At 38.3% G+C, this 26,030-nt stretch overlaps 1 protein-coding gene across 1 annotated transcript in view; it reads left to right on the forward strand.

Annotated features, from left to right (window-relative positions):
• Window positions 1-26,030, forward strand: part of LOC124798432 — a 292,118-nt gene that overhangs the window by 117,575 nt on the left and 148,513 nt on the right. The window contains exons 5-9 of the mRNA XM_047261841.1: window positions 2,414-2,529; window positions 2,698-2,874; window positions 13,783-13,913; window positions 14,021-14,210; window positions 15,045-15,146. Of these exons, the coding sequence (XP_047117797.1) occupies window positions 2,414-2,529; window positions 2,698-2,874; window positions 13,783-13,913; window positions 14,021-14,210; window positions 15,045-15,146 (716 nt within the window). The remainder of the gene's footprint in view (window positions 1-2,413; window positions 2,530-2,697; window positions 2,875-13,782; window positions 13,914-14,020; window positions 14,211-15,044; window positions 15,147-26,030) is intronic.

Consider the following 26,030-nt stretch of genomic DNA (forward strand, 5'->3'; position numbering starts at 1 on the left):
ACTTTCATTATCAGTAGACGTTCCTGACAGACATCACTGACTCCAGATGAACTAAATCTGTATCGAGGAACTGTACACCTTGTTATTTAGTCCCTTCACCCCCAACCAACCAAAACTCAAAAATTGTATAACAGTTTATAGTAAACTTTTGTTGTGCCACAAAATAGCCACAGCTTTTATTATTATTATCGTCATCATCATCAAAAACTTTTGTTTCATGCTGAGAGAATAAAATGGTTAATCAATTCATGAGCCATTCTTGCAGCCGAAATTTCACGTTGTTTATAAACTGTTTGCTCTAAAGACCAGCCACGTAAAATCACTTTGATAGGTTTTAAAATTTCTACAAATAGCATTTCATCATAAGTTTTGTTGTCAATGTAGTGACAGCAGCAAAATTATAAATCCTTGTGTTCACATTTGTGTGGGAGTCTGTTCAGTTACAAGTAAGGTGAATTTGATTTTGACAGGCCAATGTGTCACTAGAGTGTTAACTACAAACGAAGAAGAAATTTTTGTTGTAATTTGTTCCTCAGTTTCTGGACAGAAGGTAATACAACAGGTGTTCATGGATATTATCTAATACAGCTTAGTATTGCTGCAGTCAACAACTAGTTTCATCATTTTTTTTGAATGGTATTCTACTTGTCAGCATTATGTACTGTGCTGAACTGAACTGTGCAGTATCCCTCTTGTCCTTTCAGTGCAGCCATGTTCCTTTATATCATTGGAGAGATACAGTATCCCCTCTGTTCAAACTTTTGCTCATCTTTGCTAGTGGCTTGTCTTTGTTGTTCAACTTCACCATGTCATAAAAGTCTCTTCTATTAGTTACCAAAATATCTGCTAGCAGTGGGAACATATGAATGCTGTTACTTGTGAAACAATATCCTTTGTTCAGAAAAAGATACTACATATTCACTTTTAGCTCACTCACTTAACACGAAAGACTTAATGTCAAATTGGAATTTTTTTGTGGTGTATACTGAAGATGATGTGTAGGACACCATGAATGGATGCAGTTGAAGTTCAGAGCAGTGAATACTCAATCATGGCAGTGACACTAGCAGCAGCAGCAGCTGCTGGTGCCACCTTTTTATAGTAACAGTGTGTCCTCTGTTGCAAGGTGTGTTTCATGAGTTTATCCCACAGGTATGAGGCATAGGCCAGATTTTCTTCATTTTAGGATTGCAATCATTGTCTGGCTTATGTACTGTTGTTGCCAAAATGTAAGAAACCTCTCAGTTGCTTGAATCTGTAGGTGATCATTCTTTTTGAGTAGGAGGGAACTGAAATTATTTTATTGGATGACCAACATACCTGCTGTTCAGGTAGCTTCAGTATTTTCCAAAATTACAAGCAACAGAGAAATTATTTTTGTTTACTTGTTCCCTGCTACTTTTCTGAATTGAAACTTCGTTGCTTTTCGTAACTGTCAATCCCTCAACTAAAATGCTCACTGATTCGTCATTCATTAAGAGCTGTAAAAGCTGCAAATCATACCAGTTTGTAGTACTTCATAATCTAACATTGAGTGAGGTAACTTCCTGGTAAGGCATTAGAATATGTTTGGAACATGGTGGATCATTCCCAATGGAACCATCCAAATTTAGGTTTTCTGTTATTTCTTTAAATTGCTCAAGATAATAACTTGGAACATTACAATGAAAGGAATGAGGCTAATTTCTTCCTCGATGTGAGATTTTCTGCATATTTAATAATTTTGTTGTCAGTGGGTCATTAAGATCTTCCTGCCTTGTTTCATAGTACAACGCTAGAGACCATACGAGCATACAGGTGTGGTGCTCTCACAGGTAAGTGTATATCAAGCTCATACCACTACTAAACGTATGACAAATCTAGTGATATTTTGGAGTTTGGCTAAAACTTTGAGAGAAGTCTGACAACTCAATTCCTAACTACATTATGCAAATACATCCTTACATATTGCACTTCAACAATGCTGCAAAGGCTAAAACTTTGAAAGAAGTCTCAGATAACTCAATTCCTAACTACATCATGCAAATACATCCTTACATATTGCACTTCAACAATGGTACAAAGTGGTGCGCAAGACGAGAATCTGTTTTTGATAGCAATTATGCTAACATGACAAAAGTAACTCAGAAATACATAAAAAGGTATTGTAGTGGAATATTTACTATATGCAGCCATACTTTTAGCACAGAGTAATTTATTTTGATTTATTATGTCCACTGCAACAAAATTCTTGTGCTCACAATGGTGCAGGATAACAATGAAACAGAAGTCTTGTGTTCTATTTTGTGTTTTATGATGTACTTCTATTTCTTTGTTCATGAGCATGGATGTAGATACATTTGTTTTCAGTAGTGTTACAAGAAGAATATTTACAAATATGTTTTGATAATTCTAAGTAATTTTACTTTTTCAGGGCCAGTTTACTACAACACTGCAGCTTTGCTTTTGAATGCTGGTTACCGTTTATACTCAAAACCAGTTTTCTTCAACTTTTTCAAAATGTGTTTGAGACTTGGATCTCCTGTGGAGGTATGCCATTTCATAAATTGTCAAAAGTCTCTTCCCATCTTGCATTTTAAATTTAATCCGTAATTATGTTTAAGGCACTGAGGTACCAGTAATCTGTAGAGAGAACTTAAGTTGTAGTACTTGAAAATGGTTTTTCCTTGCCATCATTAAAGTTGTTTTTTTTACCAGGGAGCAGACTTAAACAGTGGAATTTACTCTATTCAGTGTGCGATAGAAGAACATGACGTCAAAGGAGGTTTAAGAATTTGTGCAGTTTGTCTGGTCAATTTTCCAAATGACCGTGATAAGATATTTCGATTGTGGGTGAAGCTAAAATGTGTCTCATCCAACAATATGGAGATTCAGGTATAGCACTATTGCCTTTCAAGTCTGAATTACTATTGAAAAAAAGTAAGCTAATTAACTAGCAAAGTGTGGAAAGATATTCATATTAAATCTTGCATCTTCCATGACAAAAGTGGCATACACGGGGAGGGGGATGCCATGTTGAAGATTAAAATTACAGGAAGTGCTAAGTCAACATTGGTCATGTGATCAGTAAAGCAGTGTATCTATAACAAAGATGAAACAACTGTTTTTTATTTCAAATGTGCTGTTTTTCCAGTTTACGTTTTTACCTATTTATTTCTTAGGTTATTTTTGTATTTTGTAATATATTAGTTTGCAGTCAGTTAGGTTTGTCACATTGATACAGCCTTAATTTCTCCTTCTTCCTTTTGTTTTATGTCCTCTTGTTTTGAATCCAGGGTATTGCTTCTTTACTGAGTTTATGTATTGCTGGTACAGTCATCACTTTTAGTTGTGTGCTTTGTTGATGTTTAATTTTTCTTCCCTCTATTTTTTGATATTTATCAAAAGGAAACTTGTTTGAGAAATCAATTAAATGACAAGACCAAAGTATGACTGGCCAGTATTTAGCTTCTAGAGCTGAAATTCTTTGTACTCCTGTTACACTTACTGCCTTTTTTGATGTGTGTCATTGTGTTGTAGTGGTTGCAGTCACTGTGTGGTGGTGTACAGGACGCTGTTTCGATTTCATCTCCTGCAATCATTTATATTTAAGTTTAGTAAATTTCTGGAAGGTATTAGGGCGTGTTCTCTGCTGAGGTAGATAGTTCAGCTTTGTATGTACTCACTAAATTTGCTTTCATTGTGAAGTATTAGTTGTTTTTGTTGACTATGCTCACATAACTGGTTCTTTATACTGGATTCTGTGTAACAGTTCAGTGGAGACATCACGTCTTGGAAATCACCACCACCTTAGCTCCAGTAAGGCTATGCAAAAGCCATCACCTTGACGGTCAGGAATGCAAGTCTAAATTTATACATTCTTCCTCTTATGGTCTCCAAGGATTCAACCATGTCACTTTATACAACACTTGGGATTACATGATGTATTTAACCAATGTCTATTTTACTGAGATAATACAACCCAGCCAGAGCTGGTTTAAGGCCCAAGCGACACAAAAGGCCTCTTAGGGTGACAAGTTATGAGGGTGCCAGAGGCACCTCTAATGCAGAATGTGTTCACAGGGAGTATCCTAATTAGTTGTGTAAATAACCAATTTCCATGTACGCTAGTACTAAATTTATGTTTTAAGCTCTTACCAAGATCCTAATGTAAGGCAACTGGTTATAGGGGAAGTAGAGAAAGGCCAAATGGTAACTTGCTTTTGTGAAGAAGAAGAAGAAGAAGAAGAAGAAGATAGGATGGAAGACACCAAATGATATGTTGCTTATATGGAAACAAGTTCTTGAACTGGTCCCAAGTCCAGCTGTAGTTTGAAAACAACAAGGAAAAGCTCAAGAGCAGGGATAATTTTCAGGAAGAGAGTAAGAAAACGTTTGGGTGCAGCCATCATTATAGTAGCTTAATCAAACAATAATTAATGAACAGGCCCTTGGGAAAGGGACACAGTCATGTAGGCGGACTGTTTTGGCACAGTGTCGTACAGTAAGTCCTAATGCAATTAATGTCAATAAACTTTCACACCTGATGTAATTGATGTAATGATGTACACTTAATTCTGGTTTCATTCTCACTGTATTAACAAACATCGAGGGTGACAGACATATTGCAAAAAAAAAACTGAGCTGAAAACATGATGTTGAATTGAACTAAACACAGACTTCACTATAAAACTCCTAGTGAAAACATGACACAATGATGACCTCTACCGCCTGATTACAAATAAGTTCTTAAAGTCACAGTTGCACATACTGATGTGGTAATGTGTCTCAAATTAGGTTTATGATTAAAACTTTTACATAAACTGACGCTTTGTTAAACATGTTTCTTAGTATGAAATTCTAACAGGAGAGTGGAGTTAACAATTCATTTCAGAGAACATTTTTAATTATGAAGTGTCTTTCATTGCTAGTATTTGGTCTGAATCTTGATTTAGTTGTGAATATTATATGTCTGACATTTCCAAAATACACAATGATGGAATGCAAATTCAGGAACTGATTTGAACCTATATTTTGGAAATTTTTGTCACAGTACAATTATGTAAAGTAATGACAGTTCGAAAGTTGGAAACAAGCTTATCTGAGTGTAAAGATAATTATGAATTCAATTGGAAACAAGAGTAGTTGTCCAAAATGAGATTTTCACTCTGTAGCAGAATGTGTGCTGATATGAAATTTCCTGGCAGATTAAAACTGTGTGCCAGGCAGAGACTCAAACTCGGACCCCGAGGAACAGAGTGAGAAACCACATACTTAATATACAACCCTTAGACAATATCTGAGGTTTTCCCTGATACCAATACAACCAACTTCTTCCCCAATTCTGTTACCTGCAGAAAGAGATGTTTAGAGAACAGAGAACAACACATTGTATCATTTTGATTGTGTGTGGCACTGTGAGGTAAGAATAGTGTTGGATGACTATTGCACTGCAAGGCATCAATAAACAGGTTAATTCTATACATGGCATTAAAATGCAGCTGACTTCAGCCTAACTACGGGATGTATCACATTGCCATACCTAGCTCAAGGATGATCTCTGACGTGCACAGTTACTCTGTGTTAGACAGAAGCCCCCACTTATGCTGAAATGAGGAGAACTGAATGAGTCATCTATCCACAGGGGGTGAGGCCTTATTTACATCATTATCAATCTATCCAGGTACTAATCATTTCTGGAGCATCATTTTCTTTGATACTGGATGCTTGTCATTGCCAGCTGAAGACAGTAATTTTGTGAGGTACAAAGGCAGTTGTGCTGAAGGTTGCATATGGAAAGTAGCTCCAACGGACAGGAACTTGTCATGAGGGTAACTACTTATGACAAAACACAGTTCTTCAGATTTGTTGTTTTACCTGAATGTAGGCATAACGTTATCCTAGGGTGGAACTTCTTACAGGCATTACAAGTAGCCATAGACTGTGGAAGATTAGAGTTCCAGATTAGTGAAGCTACTCCATGAAGTTAACACAACAATGATTGCTCTGGATAGTTGTTTACCAGTGGAAAGGGTGGTTCAAAAATTGGAATGTTTCGTGATGTCACAAACATACCAATCAAGGGTTACCGTAACAGACATAGCACAGATGGTAGCTGAACTGACCTATTACAGGTCCACAACTAACAGTTTGAGCCTTAGTCTCACAATGTCCTCATATTATGCAAATTCGTATCGTCAATATAGGGATGATAACACCAGAAGCAGACATTAATGGTGAAAAACTTTTGTAAAATTCTGTAGTATCCTTTTTTTGTAAAGAGTTAAAATCGAATAAACTTGTAGATAAACTAATCAAGACACTCAGTTCAGCTCGTTATTCCCCGAGAAGCATCTGTCACTCTATTGATCTAAAGATAATTGTGTTGGCTTATTTTGCGTATTTACGCACCTTCTTGTAAGGAACAACAATTAGGAGCCATGGAAGTTGGGGACGGGGGCAAGCCACCGTCAGCGCTGACTGTCCAGGGAAATGGAACGATCAACAGTACAGTCAACAAAAGGAAAACATGTCCAGGAATTGACCAGAAAAACACATTAGCAGTACCTTGCATTCGATGCACGTGAAACTGAACAAAAACGCTATGCATATATAAGAACATTGGAAAGTGTATAACTGCTGAATAAGAATGCAAGAGTCATCTAAGATGATTTCTGTGCATGGGGTATTGGACCCATGACTTCTGATACATGATAATAGTACAGAAACTTCACAAAAGCTCAGCACTAGGCACATAACAATAAAGAAGTGAAACTCTAATTAACACAAGAAAATGATTTCAACAAAATAAGCATGACATGCCCATTGAGGGGAACAGCGACTGGCCTCCACCGTAAGCAGTGATGGGGAAAGCCAGACATTGGCGGAACATGTGGAGAAACTTCCAAGAATGAGCAACACAGAGCCAACTACTTGAGGGACAATTGGAACTGGGCCAACGGTAGATGGACTGACAAGTGAATTGACTTTGTCAGAGACAGGTGCAGTGATGATGATAGGAGGGCTGGCAGGCAGGGCCGGCGACTGCAAGATGGGTGAGACAGCTGTAACTGATGCTGACAGGATGATCGACAACATGAGGGCTGGCTGGGACAGGCTGACTACAGGCGAACTGACAATAATACCAATGTCATTGCAGAACTGGCGATGGCAGGGGGGTCAGTCGGGACAGGGCTAAAGACGGCTGGACTGACAACAGGGCTTATGTTGATTCAGACAGGCTTGCCGATGACACTGGGGTCACACTTGACAAACTGACTGCTCGGTTGTCTTCCTTTCGACCCTTAGTCTACATTTAGATCTACATCCATCAAGGCACCATTCAGTGTTCGGTAGAGGATACCTTGTACTACTGCTAATCTTCCCTGTCCTCTTCAGCTCGCAAATGGAGCAAGCATAAAATGACTCTTTATGCTTCTGTATGAGTTCTGATTTCTCTTATCTTACATGAGGTGTTTGTTGGTGGCAGTATCATCGTTATTCAGTCTGAAGTAAATGCTGGCTCTCTTTTACCTTCACAAAACAATGTCTTATATCCTCTACTGGCTCCCATTTGAGTTAACAGAGCATAATAGCTGTGTGTTGATCAAACCTACTGATAACAAATGCAGCATGCTACTCTGTCCTGTGCAACTTTTCAGTCTGCATACTGTAGTCACCTCTTAATCTCCCTCTACGATTTGTAACACCCCACATCCCACTTCTCTCCAGTGTTAAACTGGTGATCCCTTGATGTATCCCCAATTCTATTCAGTACCTTCATTCATGACATGATCTATTCATCTAATCTTCAGCATTCTTCTGTAGCATCACTTTCCAAAAGCTTCTATTCTCTTCTTCTCTAAACTGTTTATCATCTCTCCTTCAGTTCAATACATGACTACACTGTAAACAAATAGCTTTTGAGAAGACTTCCTAACAATTAAATCTATATTCGTTCATATTCAACTATATTCTACATTTTATATCCTTCCTACTTCAACCACCACCCATTATTTTACTGCCCAAACAGCAAAACTCATCTACTACCTTTAGTGTCTCATTTCCTAGTCTAATTCCCTTGGCTTTACCTGATTTAATTAGAGTGCTTTCGATTATCCTTGTTTTACTGTTGTTGTTGTTCATCTTGTATCCTCCTTTCAAGACACTGTCCATGCTGTTCAACTGCTCTTCCAAGCCCCTGACAAAATTGCAGCATCATTGGCAAACCTCCAGTTTTTTATTTCCTCTCTCAGAACTTTAATTCCTTCTCCAAATTTTTCTTTGTTGTACTTTACTGCTTGCTCAATGTACAGACTGAATAACATCAAGGATAGATTGCAATCCTGTCTAACTCTCTTCTCAACCACTGCTCCCTTTCATGCCCTCAAGCCTTGTAACTTCAGTTTGGTTTCTGTACAATTTGCAAATAGCCTTTTGCTCCTGTATTTTACTCCTGCTACCTTCAGAATTTTAAAGAATGTATTCCAGTCGACGTTGTCGAAAGCTTTCTCTGGGGGTACAAATGTTATAAATGTAGTTTTGTCCTTCCTTAATGTATCTTCTAACAGAAGTTGTTGTCAGTATTGCCTTGTGTGTTCCAACATTTCTCCAGAATCCAAACTGGTCTTCCCCCACGTCAGAATCTACTAGTTTCCGTAGTCTTCTGTAGAGAATTCTTGTTAGTATTTTGCAGATAAGATTTATTAAACTGGTAGTTCAGTAATATTCTCACCTCTCAGCACTTGCTTTCTTTGGAATTGGAATTATTACATTCTTGTTTCGACTTAGGTATTTCAGTGATGTGTCAGGTTCTTTTTGCAATACATATCTCTCATCTCATCTTCATTTACATCCTCTTCCCTTTTATGATACTGCCTCCAAGTTTATCTCCCTCGTACGGCCCCTCTATATACTCCTTCCACCTTTCAGCTTTCCATTCATTGCGTAGTACTGGTTGTCACCTAAGCTCTTGATATCCATTCAGCTGCTTCTCCTTCCTTCAAAGGCCTCTTTAATTTCCTCCTAGGTGGTATCTGTCTTTTTCAATATCCTTACATTTGGCCTCAAGCCATTCCTACGTAGCCATTTTGCAGTTCCTGTTAATCTCATGTTTTAGGTATTTCCGTTCCCTTTGGTGCCTGCTTCATTTTGCTACATTTTGACATTTCGTCCTTTCATCAATTAAATTCAGTATCTCCTGTGATATCCAAGGACAAATTCAGTATCTCCTGTGATATCCAAGGACAAATTCAGTATCTCCTGTGATATCCAAGGCCATCTTCTAGGCCTTGTCTTTTTACCTCTTTGACCATCTGCTGCCTTCACTATTTCATCTTTGACAGCTGCCCATTTGTCTTGTACTGTATTCTTTTCCCCTGTTGTAGTCAATCATTCCCTAATACCACCTCCGAAACTATCAATGATCTCTGGTTCTTTCAACTTCTCCAGGTCCCATCTCCTTCATTTCATGCCGTTTTGAAATTTCTTCAGGTTTAATTTGCAATTCAGAACCAGTAAAGTGTGGTCAAAGTCTGCATCTGTCCCTGGAGATGTCTTACAGTTTAAAATCTGGTTTTGAAATCTCTGTTTTACCATTATATAATCAATCTGGAACCTCCGAGTGTCTCCAGGTCTCTTCCACATATGCAACCTTCTTTCATTATCCTTGGACTAAAATTTAGCATTGATTAAGTTGTACTTTGTGCAAAATTCTGCTAGGTGGTTTTCTCTTTCATTCCTCTCTCCCAGTCCATATTGAACTACTATTTTTCCTTCTCTTCTTTTTCCTACCATCAAATTCCAGTCCTCCATCACAGTTAAATTTTCTTCTCCCTCAACTATTTATCTTATTGTACATATCTTCAATCTGTTCATCATCTGTGGGGTTAGTTGACATATAAAGTTGTAGTACTGTGGTGGTTGCTGGCTGTGTGTTCATCTTGACTGCAATTCTGTGTTCACTGTGCTGTTCATAGTATGCTGTTCACAGTAGCATACCCACATTCCTATTTTCTTATTCCTTGTTACACTTTCTCCTGCATGCCCCGTATTTGATTTTGTATTTATGGCCCCGTACTTGTCTGACCAGAAGTCCTGTTCCTCCTGCCACCGAACTTCACTATCTCCCACTTCATCTGTCTTAATCCTATCCGTTCCATTTTTAAATTTTCTATCCTACCTGCCCAATTAAGGGATTTAAAATTCCATTCTCCAACCTGTAGAACGCCAGTTTTGTTTCTCCTGATGAAGACATCCTCCTGAGTAGTCACTGCCTGGAGATTGAATGGGGGATTATTTTACCTCTGGATATTTTATCCATGAGGACACCTTCATTATGTAACCATACAGTAGAGCTGCATACCTTCAGGAAAAATTACAGATGCAGCTTCCCCTTGCTTTCAGCCGTTTGCAGTACCTGCACAGCAAGGCCAAATCAGTCAATTGTCCAACTCTTCCAGCTGCTTTCCTGCCACTTGGATGCCTATTTCTCTGTCCTACATATGGGAATTTTTGTGGGTGTCTGATCATGTTATGTTCTTAATCCACGTACTTGACATGTATTTCTCCGAGTGCAATTACTGAAAATGCTGCTTTCCCTCTTCATGAAGCACCCATTTTTGCTTTCCCTCTTCATGAAGCACCCATTTTTGCTTTCCCTCTTCATGAAGCACCCATTTTTGCTTTCCCTCTTCATGAAGCACCCATTTTTGCTTTCCCTCTTCAGGAAGCACTCATTTTCGCCCTCTCAACAGGTACACCTCTGTTGTGGTTGCACCTGCAGTATGGTTGTCTGAATCATTGAGATATGCAAGCTGCCCCACCATGGCAAGGTTGTTTGCAATGTTAACATAACTTTGCTGTTTTACACATAGATATTTCATTAACTTTCAGGCAGCACTTCACCAATACTGTATTTGAAAATTACAAGATTGTTTTTCCTACTCATTTGCATTAACTTCTTTCATCATGTCATATAAAAATTCTATCAGTCATCCTGTGTCCTCCTACTGTCACTTGACAACATTTCCGTCCAGTACCGTGCCATTAGCAGACATTCGGAGATTGTTGCTTACCCTATCTGTATACAAACAAGAGTGGTCCATTGACATTTCCCTGGGGCACTTCTGATGGTACCTTTGTCTCTGATGATTACTTGCCATCCACAGCTCATGGCTAGCATTGCTGCCTCTAGATCATGGAGTCAGAGGTTAAATTCACAGCCATGTTGCAGAATTTTTTTGCTTGAGGACTGGGTGTATGTGGTGTTCTAATCAAGTCATCTCCTATTCGTTGTCACATAAGTTGCCAAAATAGCATCTAACAGAAAGACTTGCACGAGGGGGCCGAACAACACCATACAAGGTCCCTTGGCCAATAGTGCCATCTGATCATTTCATAATCGCTCACCATCCAGGACAATGTACTGGGTTCTGTTACTCAAACTATTCATTAGTACTCAAGCTATTCACATGTGTGGGAACACATTCTGTATGCTCAGACCTTTAACAGTCTGTAATATGGTACTGTGTCAAACGCTTTCTGGAAATCTAGGAATGTGGAATCTCCTGTTGCCCCCCAAGCACGGTTCGCAGGATATTGTGAGAGAAAGGGCAAGCTGATTTTCGCATGAGTGGTGATCTCTGAAACCCTGGTGATTTGTGGCTAGAAGCGTACCTCTTTTCACAAAATTTATTGTATGTGAGTCTAAATATGCTCAAGAATTTTGCCTTAAGCTGAAGTTAAGGGTATTGGTTTGTAATGTTGTAGGTCTGTTTACCCTTCGTCTATACCGGAGTCGTGTCATTTTGCCAGTTTCTAGGAACCTTTCACTGGGCAAGAGGATCATAATAAATGCAAGCTAAGTAAGGGGATAATGCCTTGGAGCACTCGCTGTAAAACCGAACTGGGATTCTTTCAGCTGCTTTCTGTGGCATGGATGCCTATTTCTTTGTCTGACATATGGGAATTTGCATGGGTGTCTAATGACGCCATGTTCTTAATCCATTCTCCAGAGTGCGATGCACAACCAGTTTAAACTTCGCCCATCATCCCTCTACTTCATGTAGGGATTCCCATGAATGAGATGTCTAATCATTTAGCCAGGAGAGTGACCTCACAAGTGATTCTGACAATGGGGATACTGAGCCCTCATGTATGATTGCGTCTGTGACAGGCACTCTTTTGCAGCTTACACAGAGTGATGGGCTCACCCCCCTCCTAACAAAAATGCATGCCATTGAGGAGACCATTGCTGTGTAGTGTTCCTTATTCCTTTCTTTGCTGATGGAGTCCACAATTTTATACCGGCTCTGTTTTAAGAGACACTTATCTAACCCAGGGCATAATCTTTGTAATCGTGACAATCCCACAGCCTTTCCAGTTTCCAGTGTGCCTGTGGCACCTTTATGACACTGGCTCACATTCTAGTGAACTGTCCTTCCTTTTACAACACTCTGAAAAATGCAGGACCTTACGGATTATTTATACCTGATACTGGCTGATGAAGAAAAAACAGTTGAACAGGTTTTAGGCTTCCACAGGGAGAGTGGGTTTCAGCCCGGACTTGTACTGTTCTGTACTGTACCATCTCAGGGGTGAAGCAGTTGGGAGAGGGTTGCCTCCTGCTGGCTGAAATTACCTGTGCCTTTCTGATCTTTACTATGATGTTAATTCCACCCACTTAGTTTTGTATTGACTTCCCCTCCACCAGTGTAGAGGGATTTTGTTTATTTCATCACTGTATTAAGTTGGCAGAAGGATGGCCGTTAGAGGGTGGGGGAATGACCTCTCATCCTGCACAAGCCTTGAGGAGCATGGAGCATCATCTGCCCCCCCCCCCCCCCCCCCCCCTCGGCCTGCAAGCCAATTTGACCCTGAATTCACTTTATATCTTGTATGACTAGTGTAACCTCTATTTACCATTTATACATGCAACGGCAATACGACCAGGTGGCCTTAAAGGCAAGCTGGTGACCATATTCCTTTTAGGGCTTGTTTTCTTAACAGTGGACTGATGATATTGTAGTTCAGTACCAGAAGCCCATCACATGCAGAGTAAGGTTCACTGTGCGTTTGCTAGGTGGGATGCTTGACTGTTGGATAGCGAGGAGAGGGGATGGCTAGTTTTCATGCTGAAGCTCTCATACAGTTTAAAATTTGACAAGCATGTGGCAGACTCCCTAGAATGTGGCAGTGCTAACATCCAGCTACTCTGCAGTCTTTCTTGTAAAGGCTGTTTGGTAAAAAATTACTAAAAAGATCTTTTTCATCTCATAGCCAGCAAGCCTCATTCATCCCTTTCATAATGAATTGCCTATCATTTAAGGAACTGTTTATCATTTTGTTGATGATCATAGTTATTGTAATATTTTTAAATTAAGTAACCCTCTGCTCAAAATTTGAATAGTTCACAATGAAAAATAGGCGTTGCTATGAATTTACGGTTGGTGCATGTTAGGTCATTCTTTGCTTCTTACGAAATGCAGCCAACATATTGAATCTTTCTTTAAACTTGACAGGAGATGTTATCTCTCTCCAGTCTTGCGAAAATGGATTGTATGTACCTCACTCATTTCTACTCGGTCATAAATGATACAGTGAGAGTGACATATCTATAACATCCCTCAAATCTCATAAACGGTTTGAGATTTCAAAATGAAGTTATGGCAAATGATATCATGGAAAGAGAAAAGTGTTTTACCATCCTATTAATACTGGAAACTTCCTGTATCTACTATTTTTTCCTGCAACTGGAGGAAATTAAACGGTCTATACTAATGTAATTGATGTTTCTGCTTCCAGAAATGCAATCTTTTTCATATCCTTGTTGATGAGGAGGAAGCTGTATGTTCAGAATTTCCAGGGGCGAACATGGATAACTGTGATATCAATGAACTTTTAGTTGCAGAACTACAATATTATGAACCATACAGGTGTGTTCCTGCTGATTTGCGTAGTGCATGGGTTATGAATGATTATTAAACTTAGCATAGTTTAGTCACTGCATTTGTTGAATAAGCTAATTTCAACGTTCTTACAGTGCGAGACTATGGTCAGCCATCGAATCTGCTGGTCGTACATTGTATGCCTTGGATCCCTGCCGTATTGATAGCAGTAGAGGCATTGATGTGTATTTAAAATGTGCTTGGCAACAGGCAGATGCAGAGAAAACAAAAAAGGCACTTGCTGTGGGGAAAGAAAGAATTGCAATGCTCACCAGAGCTGAGAAGGTAAATTGTTGCTGCATTTGAACAATACATTTTGGAAATAGCATTGCAAGATCAATTCAGAGGAGGCTTTGCCGAATTTGCAGATGTTCCTCTGAATGGAAAAAAGATTGTTGATTTTATTTATCACATAGTATGTAGTTATTTATTTATTACAATGCTCATACTTGTTTTTGTTTGTTTATTGAGTTAATTTTGTGTGTTAGATAGGATGGAAAAGATAAAATTTAAAAACTATTGTGTGTGTAAATAAAAAATCAAGTACTCATACATATACTAGAAAGATAATTTTCAACTTTTGCAAATAGTGCCAGAAATACCTTAATTTAATATGTACACTTTGTAAACATTGCTTCCCATACATGTGACATTTTTAAAACTGTGTGGATATTACTTAAGCAAAAATGGGAGTAGGCAGGTGCTCTTTTGAAAATGTTTGAGGGAGGCTCTCAGACAACTAAGAGCACAGAAAATTTCAGTAGTTCGTGAACTACTTTTCTTGAAAATAACTTTCTCTCATTTTGTCCCTCCAAAAAAACTGGTTACGCAAAGAGAGAGATTAGACTACAAAATGGAAATAAATATGTTAGACACAGGTAAATATCATTGAGTGATGTATGTATGTAGTGTTTCAAAATGATATAGAGTGAATCAGATTTAAACTTTGGCCCTGTGTAAACCCAGTGGAGCTCAGTAGGAAGCTGCTACAATTCTTCCCCCCATCCCCTCCCATATATTTCACTGGAGTAGATGATGCACATGTAATTTTGGAGACACTGGGTGAAAGATATAAATCCTTCTTCACTGTGAAGTTAATACATGCATTATTTCATGCAGGAGAAATCTGATCAAGAGAAGGTGAAGATTCTTGGATTTCTAGGTGACACTTGTTTTACTGTGTACATCCTTGAATTGAAGTCGCTGCAGAAAAATCAGCAGGTAATTATAGCAAGTAAAGTAAAATTTTATTTATTGGAACATACACTACATAGAAAACAGTTGCTTTTCTGCAATTTAATTGTTGGGTGAATTAGAGAAAGAGACTAATCAAACCTCTAAATGATGTGGGTAAAATTGTGATAGCATGACAGTATTTAAGTTGTTTTCCCTTTTATTTAGCTGTTACTTTCCCAGTGGATTAGAAGCATGGTTAGCTTAAAAAGTTTTCCAACTAGCTTAGACAGAGTTATTTATACTTAAATCTAGGTAAATTTTCATCACTGTCATAACATATCACTACTGTTGCAGCACTTGTAGTACTTGATAGCATGAGGATAATATTGTGCAATTGTCACCAAATCTTTTATAATAAAACTTGATAATGTGATGTAAGGATAAGAGATACGCTTAGTATAACTTTCAGCCTAACAATTTGATGTGGCTATTCACAAATCCTTCCAGTTTAATGTATTTCCTAAAGGCCAAAAATTGATAGAAAACCTTCTTTCTCTGCAGCCTTTTAGTAAGTGACGAAGATGTTTTATCAGCAGTACGATCCATACATCAAGCAACATAATTCTGATTTCAAAATATATGTTCAAACAAATGTTAGTAATCAGAATGAGATTTTCACTCTGCAGCGGAGTGTGCGCTGACATGAAACTTCCTGGCAGATTAAAACTGTGTTAGTAATGTCAGGGATATATTTATTACTGAATTTGAATTTGTACTTTAGAGTACACAAAGTATAAATTACATTTAGTTTGCATGAGGATATCAAAGATCAATTATGTATCATATATTTTGTCTGGTGTTTATTTACTGTTTGGGGTTGTGAAGTGCTTCTAGAAAACTGACACGGGATGATTATCTTTTATTTCTCATGTTTTCTGTTGCAAAAGTTAAATTATTTAATTTCTTACTAAAATATGAGACCACTCCTGTAGCCAAATTGTTAACATTGTTTTCTTCAGTGTGGCAGGACCCAGGTTTGATTCCTGGTACCTCCTCGGATTTTTCCGAAGTAGTGAGGTATGAAGGGGGATCCACTCAGTCTCATCAAATCACATGAGGAGTTGCTTGAATAAACAAATGGTGGTATCATTAGGATTCATCAAGTGGTAATAACGGGTGGAGGGATAATGACATACTGATAAATATCCCACAATTCTAGATCACTCCACATTTTGCCTTGTAGGCAAAAGTCAGCCAGTTGGAACAAGCTTAAGGCTTAATCCATAAGTGGTATTTAAATGTTGAAATCCATTTGGTCATTGTTATTGTAATGGTATTCGGCCTTTTTTTTTTAATATATAGCTCTCAATGCTAGTCTGTGTTGTGTAAGTCTCTTCATCCCTGCATAACTATTGCACTCTACACCCATTTAATCCTGCTTCCTGTAGTTGTGATTTGGACTCCCTCTACAATGTTTATCCCTGCCCCACTTCCATTCATTGATTAACTATTACTTGATGCCTCATGGTGTATTGTATCAACTGATCCCTTCTTTTGGTCAAGATGCGACATAAATTTCTTTTCTCCTCGATTCAGTTCAGTACCTCACTATTAGTTATCCAGTCTGCTCACCTGTTCTTCAGCATTCTTCTGCAGCCCCGTATTTCAAAAGCTTCTATTCTCTTCTTGTCTATGCTTTGGATCACCCACTTTTCAGTTCCATACAAGGCTACTGTCTGGAGAAAAACTTTCAGAAAAGACATCCTAACACCTAAATTTATGTTAGACATGAACGTGTTTCACATTGCTTGAAAATTTTTCTTGCTATTGCAAATGTGTCTTTTATATCCTTTCAATTAATTTGCTTCCCAAATTTCAACATCCATCCATTACTTCCTGTGTCTCATTTCCTGTACTGGTTATATCAGCATCATGTCATTTTATGTGAGTACATCCCATTTTACTTTTATTGGTGTTCACCTTATAACCTCTTTCCATTCAGACTTTTTAAGTTTTCTGCTGCCTCTGACAGAATTACAATGTCTTTGGCAAACCTCAAGAACTTTTATTTCTAACTCCTGAAGTTCAATATCTTTGAAAATGTCTCCTTGGTCCTTAGTCTCCTTTACTGCTTACTTAATGTACAGATTGTGTAACTAGAGATCTGAAAAATTTGTGATAAATGCAAACATATTTGTGGATTTTACGTAATAAATGCTATTTCATAGCATGTTGTATTCAGATGAACTATTTTATCAGGAGGAGCTGAAGATAGTTTTATTCTCCGCATATAAGTATCGAAAAAGTAACCAATTTGCAGTTACTGGTATTATACAACACCTAGTGAAAACCGCCTGGAAAGAGGATGTGCATAAATACTTGTTCGCAAAATAAAGAGCATCTATGTATGAATGCAGTGATGCATCATTGTAACTGTAGGTTAAGCTCTGGTGCAGTCTCAAACAGTGAGTGGTTGAATGGTCTCATCGCGTGCAATAACAAAGGTCTCAGCCATGGACCTAGCATTGTAGACTGAAGAAATGAGTGTGTTTGTCTGCTTGCTAAAGTGTCATGTTATGCTAATATGCATACACTGTAACCTGGCACTTTTAGGCATAGGGCATTTCGTACCATGGTTGAATATGATACCAGAAGAGCTTGGACTTGAAGTGCCTTGTTTATGATGCTGCCAACCCCAGCAAGTTATTGCGCTGGGGCAGTTACCAAATATTTTATGTCCTTTGCTTTGCATTGCATTATGCCTAGCTGTTATTTCTATTTCTTATTTTGAAATGAGTGAAGACACTAATCCTGGTCCATCATGAGGTTGGAATACAACTATCAGAACACGAGAAGGGATCCATGATCCCTATAGTCATATAGTTCTGCTTTCGCATAAATATGAAACATGGACGTAGGCTAGCTGCGCTGTGATAGGGAGGTGAAGTTTGTTCCCTCACACAGCTCCTTGCCCACCAGGTGGTAGTAGTTCTCCTTTGTTCGTTCTCACTGCCGACTGCTGCATTGTACTATATGCTCTATAGTGACCAGAAAACAAAAATGATCAATGAGAGTCATCCTGTAAAGTGTGAATAGAGTTAATTTTAGTTTTACGTCTCATCTAAGTACTTCCTCAACTGCATCTGGAGAATTGTCACATGCCTCACAAAAGGACTCTACAGTATGCTAATCAGGACTTACATACTACAGATTTGAATATAATAGAGGGAAACATTCCACGTGGGAAAAATTTATCAAAAAACAAAGATGATGTGACTTACCAAACGAAAGCGCTGGCAGGTCGAAAGACAGACAAACAAACACAAACATACACACAAAATTCAAGCTTTCGCAACAAACTGTTGCCTCATCAGGAAAGAGGGAAGGAGAGGGAAAGACGAAAGGATGTGGGTTTTAAGGGAGAGGGTAAGGAGTCATTCCAATCCCGGGAGCGGAAAGACTTACCTTAGGGGGAAAAAAGGACGGGTATACACTCTCTCGCGCGCGCGCACACACATATCCATCCACACATATACAGACACAAGCAGACATATTTAAAGACAGAGAGTTTCAAAACTCTTTGTCTTTAAATATGTCTGCTTGTGTCTGTATATGTGTGGATGGATATGTGTGTTAAAACCCACATCCTTTCGTCTTTCCCTCTCCTTCCCTCTTTCCTAATGAGGCAACAGTTTGTTGCGAGAGCTTGAATTTTGTGTGCGTTTGTGTGTCTTTCGACCTGCCAGCGCTTTCGTTTGGTAAGTCACATCATCTTTGTTTTTTGATAAATACTACAGATTTGAAATGACGATTGATAAATTTTGTAATTATTGAACTGGATAACCCCCCCCCCCCCCCCCAAAAAAAAAAAAAAAATAATAATAATAATAATAAAGAGAGAGACAAGAAACACCTTAAATCAGAGACCCACTCTGCTCACCAACAAGACCGTGTTGCTGCTTCTCAACAGAAACAATTGTATGTTAAAAGCTTAAATAGAGACAAAAAGAAAACAAGAAAAAACTATTTTGGAAAAAAACTGTTGAAATTTTTGCAAAAACAGATACTGTGCCCACAAAGATCTTATTGTACAGAATAAAACTATTAGTTCTCTTCTGTTATTATTTTACCTCTAATAATTTTTTTCCTGTCAGTTCAGTCTTGCAGCACACAGCACGGAAAACTTGTAAATTTGTGTGTCTAATCATCTACAAAGAACAGTGCTTATTTCAGCAAGTATAATGCTGATATGGCTAAAATAGATGTTAATTTCACCAAAAATAGATGGTACAATTTCAGATCCCTATGAATAACATGGGGGGTATGCTACAACCTAGCATCAGTCCCTCCTCAACCACCTCCCTCTATGTCCCTCGATACTTACAATTGCAATCTGGTTTCGCTCCCTGTATTTTACCCCAGTTACATTGAGAATTTCAGAGTATTCCAGTCATTATTGTCAAAAGCTGTCGCTAAAGCTATAAATGTAAATTGCCTTTTTTCTACCTATTTCCTAAGGTAGTTCTCTCTCATGTTCCTGCATTTTTCTGAAACTGAAATTGGTCTACTCTTCTGTAAGTAATTTCCATTAGTATTTTGCAAACATTACTTATTAAACTGATGGTTCAATAACGTTCATATCTGTCAGTGTCTCCTTATTTGGATTTTGGGTTCTTACATTCGAAGTAGGAGTGAATTCAGCCTGTGTCAAAACTCTGCTCCTCTTCCCTTTCCATAACATCATCTTAAAGTTTCTTTCCTGTACATGAACCGTCTGTAAATTCCTTCCACCTTTCAGCCTATCGTTCTTTGCTTAGTAATAGTTTGCCCTCTGAGCTTTTAATATTGATGCAGCTTCTTATATTTTCTTCCAGAGTTTCTTTAATTTTCCAATATGCAACATTTACCATTCCCGAAGTCATGCGCACTTCTACAGCTTTGCATTTCTCCTCTGGTGTCCTTGAGAGGTCTTTATTCCCCTTTGCATGCTTCACTTACTGTATTTATATATTTTCTTCTGTCATCAATTACATTCATTATCTTGACAATATTATGAAAAGGAAAGTTGCTACTCACCATAACCCACTTTCCTTTTCATAATATTGTCATTATTCCATCCTGGAAATTCATTATGTTGTCTGTTATTCAAGGATTTCTACTGGGTTTTGTCTTTTTACATAGTTGTTCCTCTGCTGACTTCACTATTCCATCTTTCAAAACTAGCCATTAGACTTCTATGATGTCACTTCCTCTGGTTCAGTCAATAGGTGCCCAGTGCCCCTTAGTCACTCGGGTTTGTATTATTTACATTAAAGTAATCATGTTCATTGGTTCCATAAAAAGAGAGGAGTCTGGGGTGTGGAAATAAGTTAAGATGTAAGTGTTATTTAAGTGCAGTAAAATAGAACAACTTGAAAGCATGAAATATAATATTACAGACTAAAATATGAAAAGGCATCAGCATGTGGACAGTAGCCATGTGCGTATGTTCGCATTATTTTAGTCTGTTAGCTCTGAAGGAAGACATTGTTTGAATGCTTAGTGATGATCTCAATTAACATCCTTTTCTTCTTGTTCTCGGCTTATCGGTCAAGGGTAGGTGTTGTGGATTCAAGCTGGTGTTAAGAAAGGTGAGATTCTGGATAAGTAAGATATTCAAAGGTTTGTCTTTCCAGTAAATCAGTGTTGACAACTTAATCATTGTTGTACCAGAAACGGTTGTAGCTAACGATAGTTACCCCTTGCTGTATCACAATCGTTCTATTAATCAAGATGCCACTGTTTTGCATTGCCATCCTTTCCCTGCCCCTAGGTTTCCTATCCTCTTAAAAGTTGATTATTACAGTTTCTGTAGACTATGTTGAGTAAATCCAGTGGGTTCCTGTTGTGTGAAAGTGTAGTTCAGGTTTTACCAGTCCTCCAGTGACATTTAGTGACATTACTTGTACAATAATTCCTTTGGTGTGTCCCTGCTGTCACACCACCTTGTGGGAAGGAATACACATCAGTTCCTCTCCCAATGTGTACCCATAACAACAATAACAAATGACTCGCACTAATATCTTATTAACCCTTAAAATGCAATAGAGATATAATACTACAAAATGAACAAGAAAAAATGAAAAATTGCGTTGTAAAACTAGTTTTGTGATTCAAGTTTGTATGGTGCCCAGTATGTTGCACAAGTATCTAGTAGCACATTCTTTTTAACCTTCCTTGAAGCCTTGCTTTGTTGTGATACCATTACTGGAATGTTTGGTAATACATCTATCACACCATCAAATGGCTTCGCTCTAATATATAATAATCAGTGTTTTGGTAGGTAACTGGATGTTGACATTGACCAAGGAGGTAATCTCTGTAACCTGATATGGACCATTATATTTCATTAAAAATTCCTTAGTTCCCCTTTTGACATTTATGGATTGGTAACCGACACCCATGGGCCAACTCTGAAATGTGGAAACTGACTAGCTCACTATGTCCCACACATTCTTGGTGTTTGTGATTTTGTATTGACTTGTTGATCTCTTTGAAGTACCTCTTGCATAGTTTTTGCAAATTTCTTCACTGACTCAACATCAGACCCTAACTTCAGATTTAGTACAGTGAAGGGAGATGGTGTATATCTTCTGTAGGACACCTCTTAGGGCAAGAGGCCAGTAATGGTATGGACATTTAGAATTATATGCACTGACAACATAACTGAGGTCAGTCTACGTATTGGCTGCTTACGTAGTAACTCACAATCTTCTATATTGTTCGGTTAACATGTTTGTAGATGAAACGGGTTTTTCTGTAATTTGTGAACACAAAGTACGCGGCATAGGTGTTTCATCAAATCAGATAAGAAGTTAGTACTCTGATCAGTCACTAAGGTTTGTGGCACAGCGGATTTAAGAATCCAGTTATTCACTAATGCTGTTGCCATCTTAGCAGTTTGCTGATTGGAAATTATGTCACAGATATAAACCTCAAAAAATGGTCAATGATTGTTAAGATGTATTTATTACCAGCTGGAGTTCTGTTGAACTGACCTAAAATATTAACTCCAGTCACTTTTTATGGCTGAGACCCACCCACTGTGCACAAGATGTGGAATTCCACACATATTGATCTACATCACGTTACCTCATATGCCACCAAAACTTTTTTGTTTCTCTCTTATCATTCACTCTTTGGCCCCCATGAGTTGACAAAACATGTTCATGTACCAGTTGTAACGCTTCATTCCTTAGCATCAACAGAACCACTAAATGCGGTCCACTTTTTGTAGATCTGCAAAGTGAACCTTAATTTGTTGTGCACAGCAGCCTTGACCTAAATTCGTGACAGTCCGTGTCAGCTGCCCATTCTCACTGCCACTCACTCATACTTTTCCTCAAGTGCTTGTAATACTGCAACCTTGTGGCTCAAAGTATGTGTTTTTGTATGTTTTTTTCCAGGTGTGTTAACATCTTTATAATTGAACTCACTCTGGTTAATCTGCTAGAGGGATACTTCAAGCCCAAAAGCCACTTTAAGGAATCGTGATCTGTTACTACTTTGAATTTCTGCCAACATAAGTAACATCTAAAGTATATGATCCTGTAGACCACCACTAACATTTTTTTCTCTGTGTTTTACTCTGTGTAAGTGCCGAAAAGCACACGTCACTGAGTACTCCTTCTTCATTGACATCCTGACTCTGGACACAGCCAAGAGCTGTATTGATTGCATTGCAAGAAATTACTTGTCAAAATTGGGAAACACCAGTACTGGGACTTTGAGTAATGCTTTCCTTAACACCTGAAAGGCACACTCACACTTTGTCGATCACTCAAATTTAATCATTTTTCCCAACAAATGAGTTAACAGTTGATCAATTTGCATAAAGTCCTTTGTAAATTTTCAGTAGTAATTAAAAAGAACAAGAAAAGATCATAATTGTTTGGCTGTTTGTGGAGTTGCAAATTCAAAACTGCTGATATTAAACAGGGATCGGTTCATACACCTACCTCACTAATGACGTGGCCCAAGTACTTGACTTGAGACTGTGCAAAATTACATTTGTCAATACTTAGTTTAAGACACACTGCTCTTATTCTATCAAAAACTTCTTTTAAGCATTTCACATGTTCACCCATATCTTCCACAAAAACAGTGATATCATCGAGATGTACCATGCACTTCCTAGTTATCAGGCCATGCAGAACTCCATCTAACAATCTTTGAAATGTGACTGGTATATTTTTAAACTCGAATGGCATCCAGTGATACTGAAACTGCCCCCATGGGACTGTAAAAGCTATTTTAGGACTGTCTTCCATTGTAGGGAAGTATTTGTGTCTGTCTAAATTGTCAAATTTCTCTGTAATATTCTGTATCGAATATTTGTCAGTGGTATTTTGCACACTGAAATATCTATGTCATCTGATTATTGTTTTTGGAGCAGGACCACAGGTTCACTGGTTTCTGTAATATTATCTACCAGTTGTTGGTCGATAAATACTTCCATGCATGGCTGTAAACGTTTCAGTGTATTATTGATATGGCTTCTTGTACACTGGAGCATTACTCACTGTTGATATGCAATGTTGGATAATTGGAGTGGCAGGTAATGGACCTTGTGAATTATCCAAATCCTTAAACTGTAACAGTAGTGTTTCCATACCTTGCTGGTCACTGCCTTGCAGATGGCTCACTCACTCCGTATCAGAGAATCAATAATGGTATGCATGCAGTTGTGATTGGTATATGACCTCTCTATGTCCTCTTCATCTAAAATATCCAATGTGGTGATCATTAAGCCCATTAGTAGACTCGTATCGTTCATACTAAAATTATACCCCATTTAAGTTGTTCATGCTTACTATGCTTCTGCTTACAAAACAGTGCACTTTATCCAACTTTTCATTATACTCCAGTGGTTCAGCAACCCATAAAACATCCTGTGGTAAGGAAACCCAAACGGGTTATCCTATGCATGATGGCACATGTATGCAGCGTAGTCAGCGACTCCTCCATGATTGGTGTGTCTTATGACATTCCATCGCTTGCAGCTGTATTACCATGTGGAAACAAAGTTCCTCCAAGTTCAGCTATTTGCTGTGAAAAATTGATTTTGGCGTGATGTTTAGTAAAGAAATCAAGCCTGATAATAACAGAATATTCTTGTCCCACTTCTGGCAACATCTCCATATTCTCAGAAAAATTCTTGGTCCCAGCCTTAAACTTGAGTTGTATTGTCCCCATCATTTTTGGCCACTCCACATAATCTATAAGAGCTCCTAGTCTCTTCCTACACCAGATATCTAGTGTGCTGACCGATGTATGTGCTCCTGTATCTATTGAAAATCTATGTTCCTTGCCACCAACAAAGCCCCTCAACCAGCAATCCACTTCTGCATCTAATTGTACGGTATAAGATTTTATTGGGAATGTCTTCTGATGAGTGAGATATTCCTATTCGTGTTTAACGAACACCTCTCCGGAGCCTCATTCTCTCATTACGTAGCCCTGCATTCCCGTATTTTGTGACCCACTTGTCTACATTCTTAGCACTTTGGCTGACAACACTGTTTCTGTAGATTCCCACACTTGTGACAGTTTGTTGTTGAAACAAGCACCTAACAGTCACCACAAACCTTGGTCTCTATCTGTTTTTCCTAAATACATAGCCATGGGCAAATCTGAAGGATTCTCCATTCTAACAATACTGCATAAACACTTCAAGAGACCTATTTTCAGCTTCAGCTTCTCAGCATAACACTGTATTCACTTCTTAATTTTGTATCAGCTCATATGTTTGAACACTGAGTATTCGGACCCTACCTAAGAATGACTGGACTGACTCATTGCACTTTTAAGTTAATATGTTTAATTTTTCTCTAAAGAAGTGAATACTATTCTGTTTGTGGTATCTCTGCCGTAACCTCTCAACTAATTTCGAATATTTCTGCATCCTGCATGGTTTCATGGTAGTTTACAAACACTTAAGCTTCCCATAGTCATAAATTGGCGATATGAGTGCATGTTTTGTTAGACCAACCACCCAGCTTGGCTGAAGTTAAAATGTAACTGAGAAATACAGTTATATCTTTCGTTGCCTTGCCAGAAAAAAGTGTTATCAATTTGCCATAGGAGAGGGTCCTCTCTGCGTGACTTTAACGTTCTGAAATTTTTTCGGTACCTGTTCCTTGTTGGCCTGCAGTGCTTCTCCCTGACTGCTGTAACATTCTAATTCCACATTTTTCTGCTCATGTGCAGCTTGTAAACAAACAATCTAATCGTTACAGTGGCAAGAGAGTCACTCGTTTAGTACAGTGTGTTTCTATTGGTGTATTGTGTATTCTACTACTGCCTAACCAAAAAAGAATACGATACAAGGGAAGCGAACACCAGGTTCCAATTACAAAATGCATAATACAAAAGGAATTACACTAATTCTTATGACGCATCATAGTCCATCTACGTTCACTACAGTCTTCTGACAAAAGACTCCAATGTCAGCAAGTAAACTACCTAACTGGCACAGCCTTGGTATATGATGACTTGTGCCCAGAACAAGCAGACAGGTGTCTAATATGTTTCATGACAGTTGCCTCTGAACTCTTAGAATGAGCATCTCTGTGTTCTACTATGGCTAACAAACTATACAGTGAAACAAAAAGGCCAGCTATTATGTAGAAAAATAGTTCTCACTCACCACTCTTGATTTTGAAGTGCAGACTGCGAGACGAGCGCAGCTAATGCCATCTATGTCAACATTACAACCAGTCGCAACAATCTTGGTCACCTCTTCACTCCAGTATAATGGTGTATATAATATTCCTGTGACATAGTCTGCCACTTCCAATGCCAGTTGTATGGTGCAGGTACCGTGAATAACCATTCTGACCACCAGTTCTAAAGGTCCCCCCTTCGGGTTAGATGGTCATCAGTGGATGT

This window comes from Schistocerca piceifrons, chromosome 5 (genome assembly GCF_021461385.2).
Source record: "Schistocerca piceifrons isolate TAMUIC-IGC-003096 chromosome 5, iqSchPice1.1, whole genome shotgun sequence".
Classification (NCBI taxonomy): Eukaryota; Metazoa; Arthropoda; class Insecta; order Orthoptera; family Acrididae; genus Schistocerca; species Schistocerca piceifrons.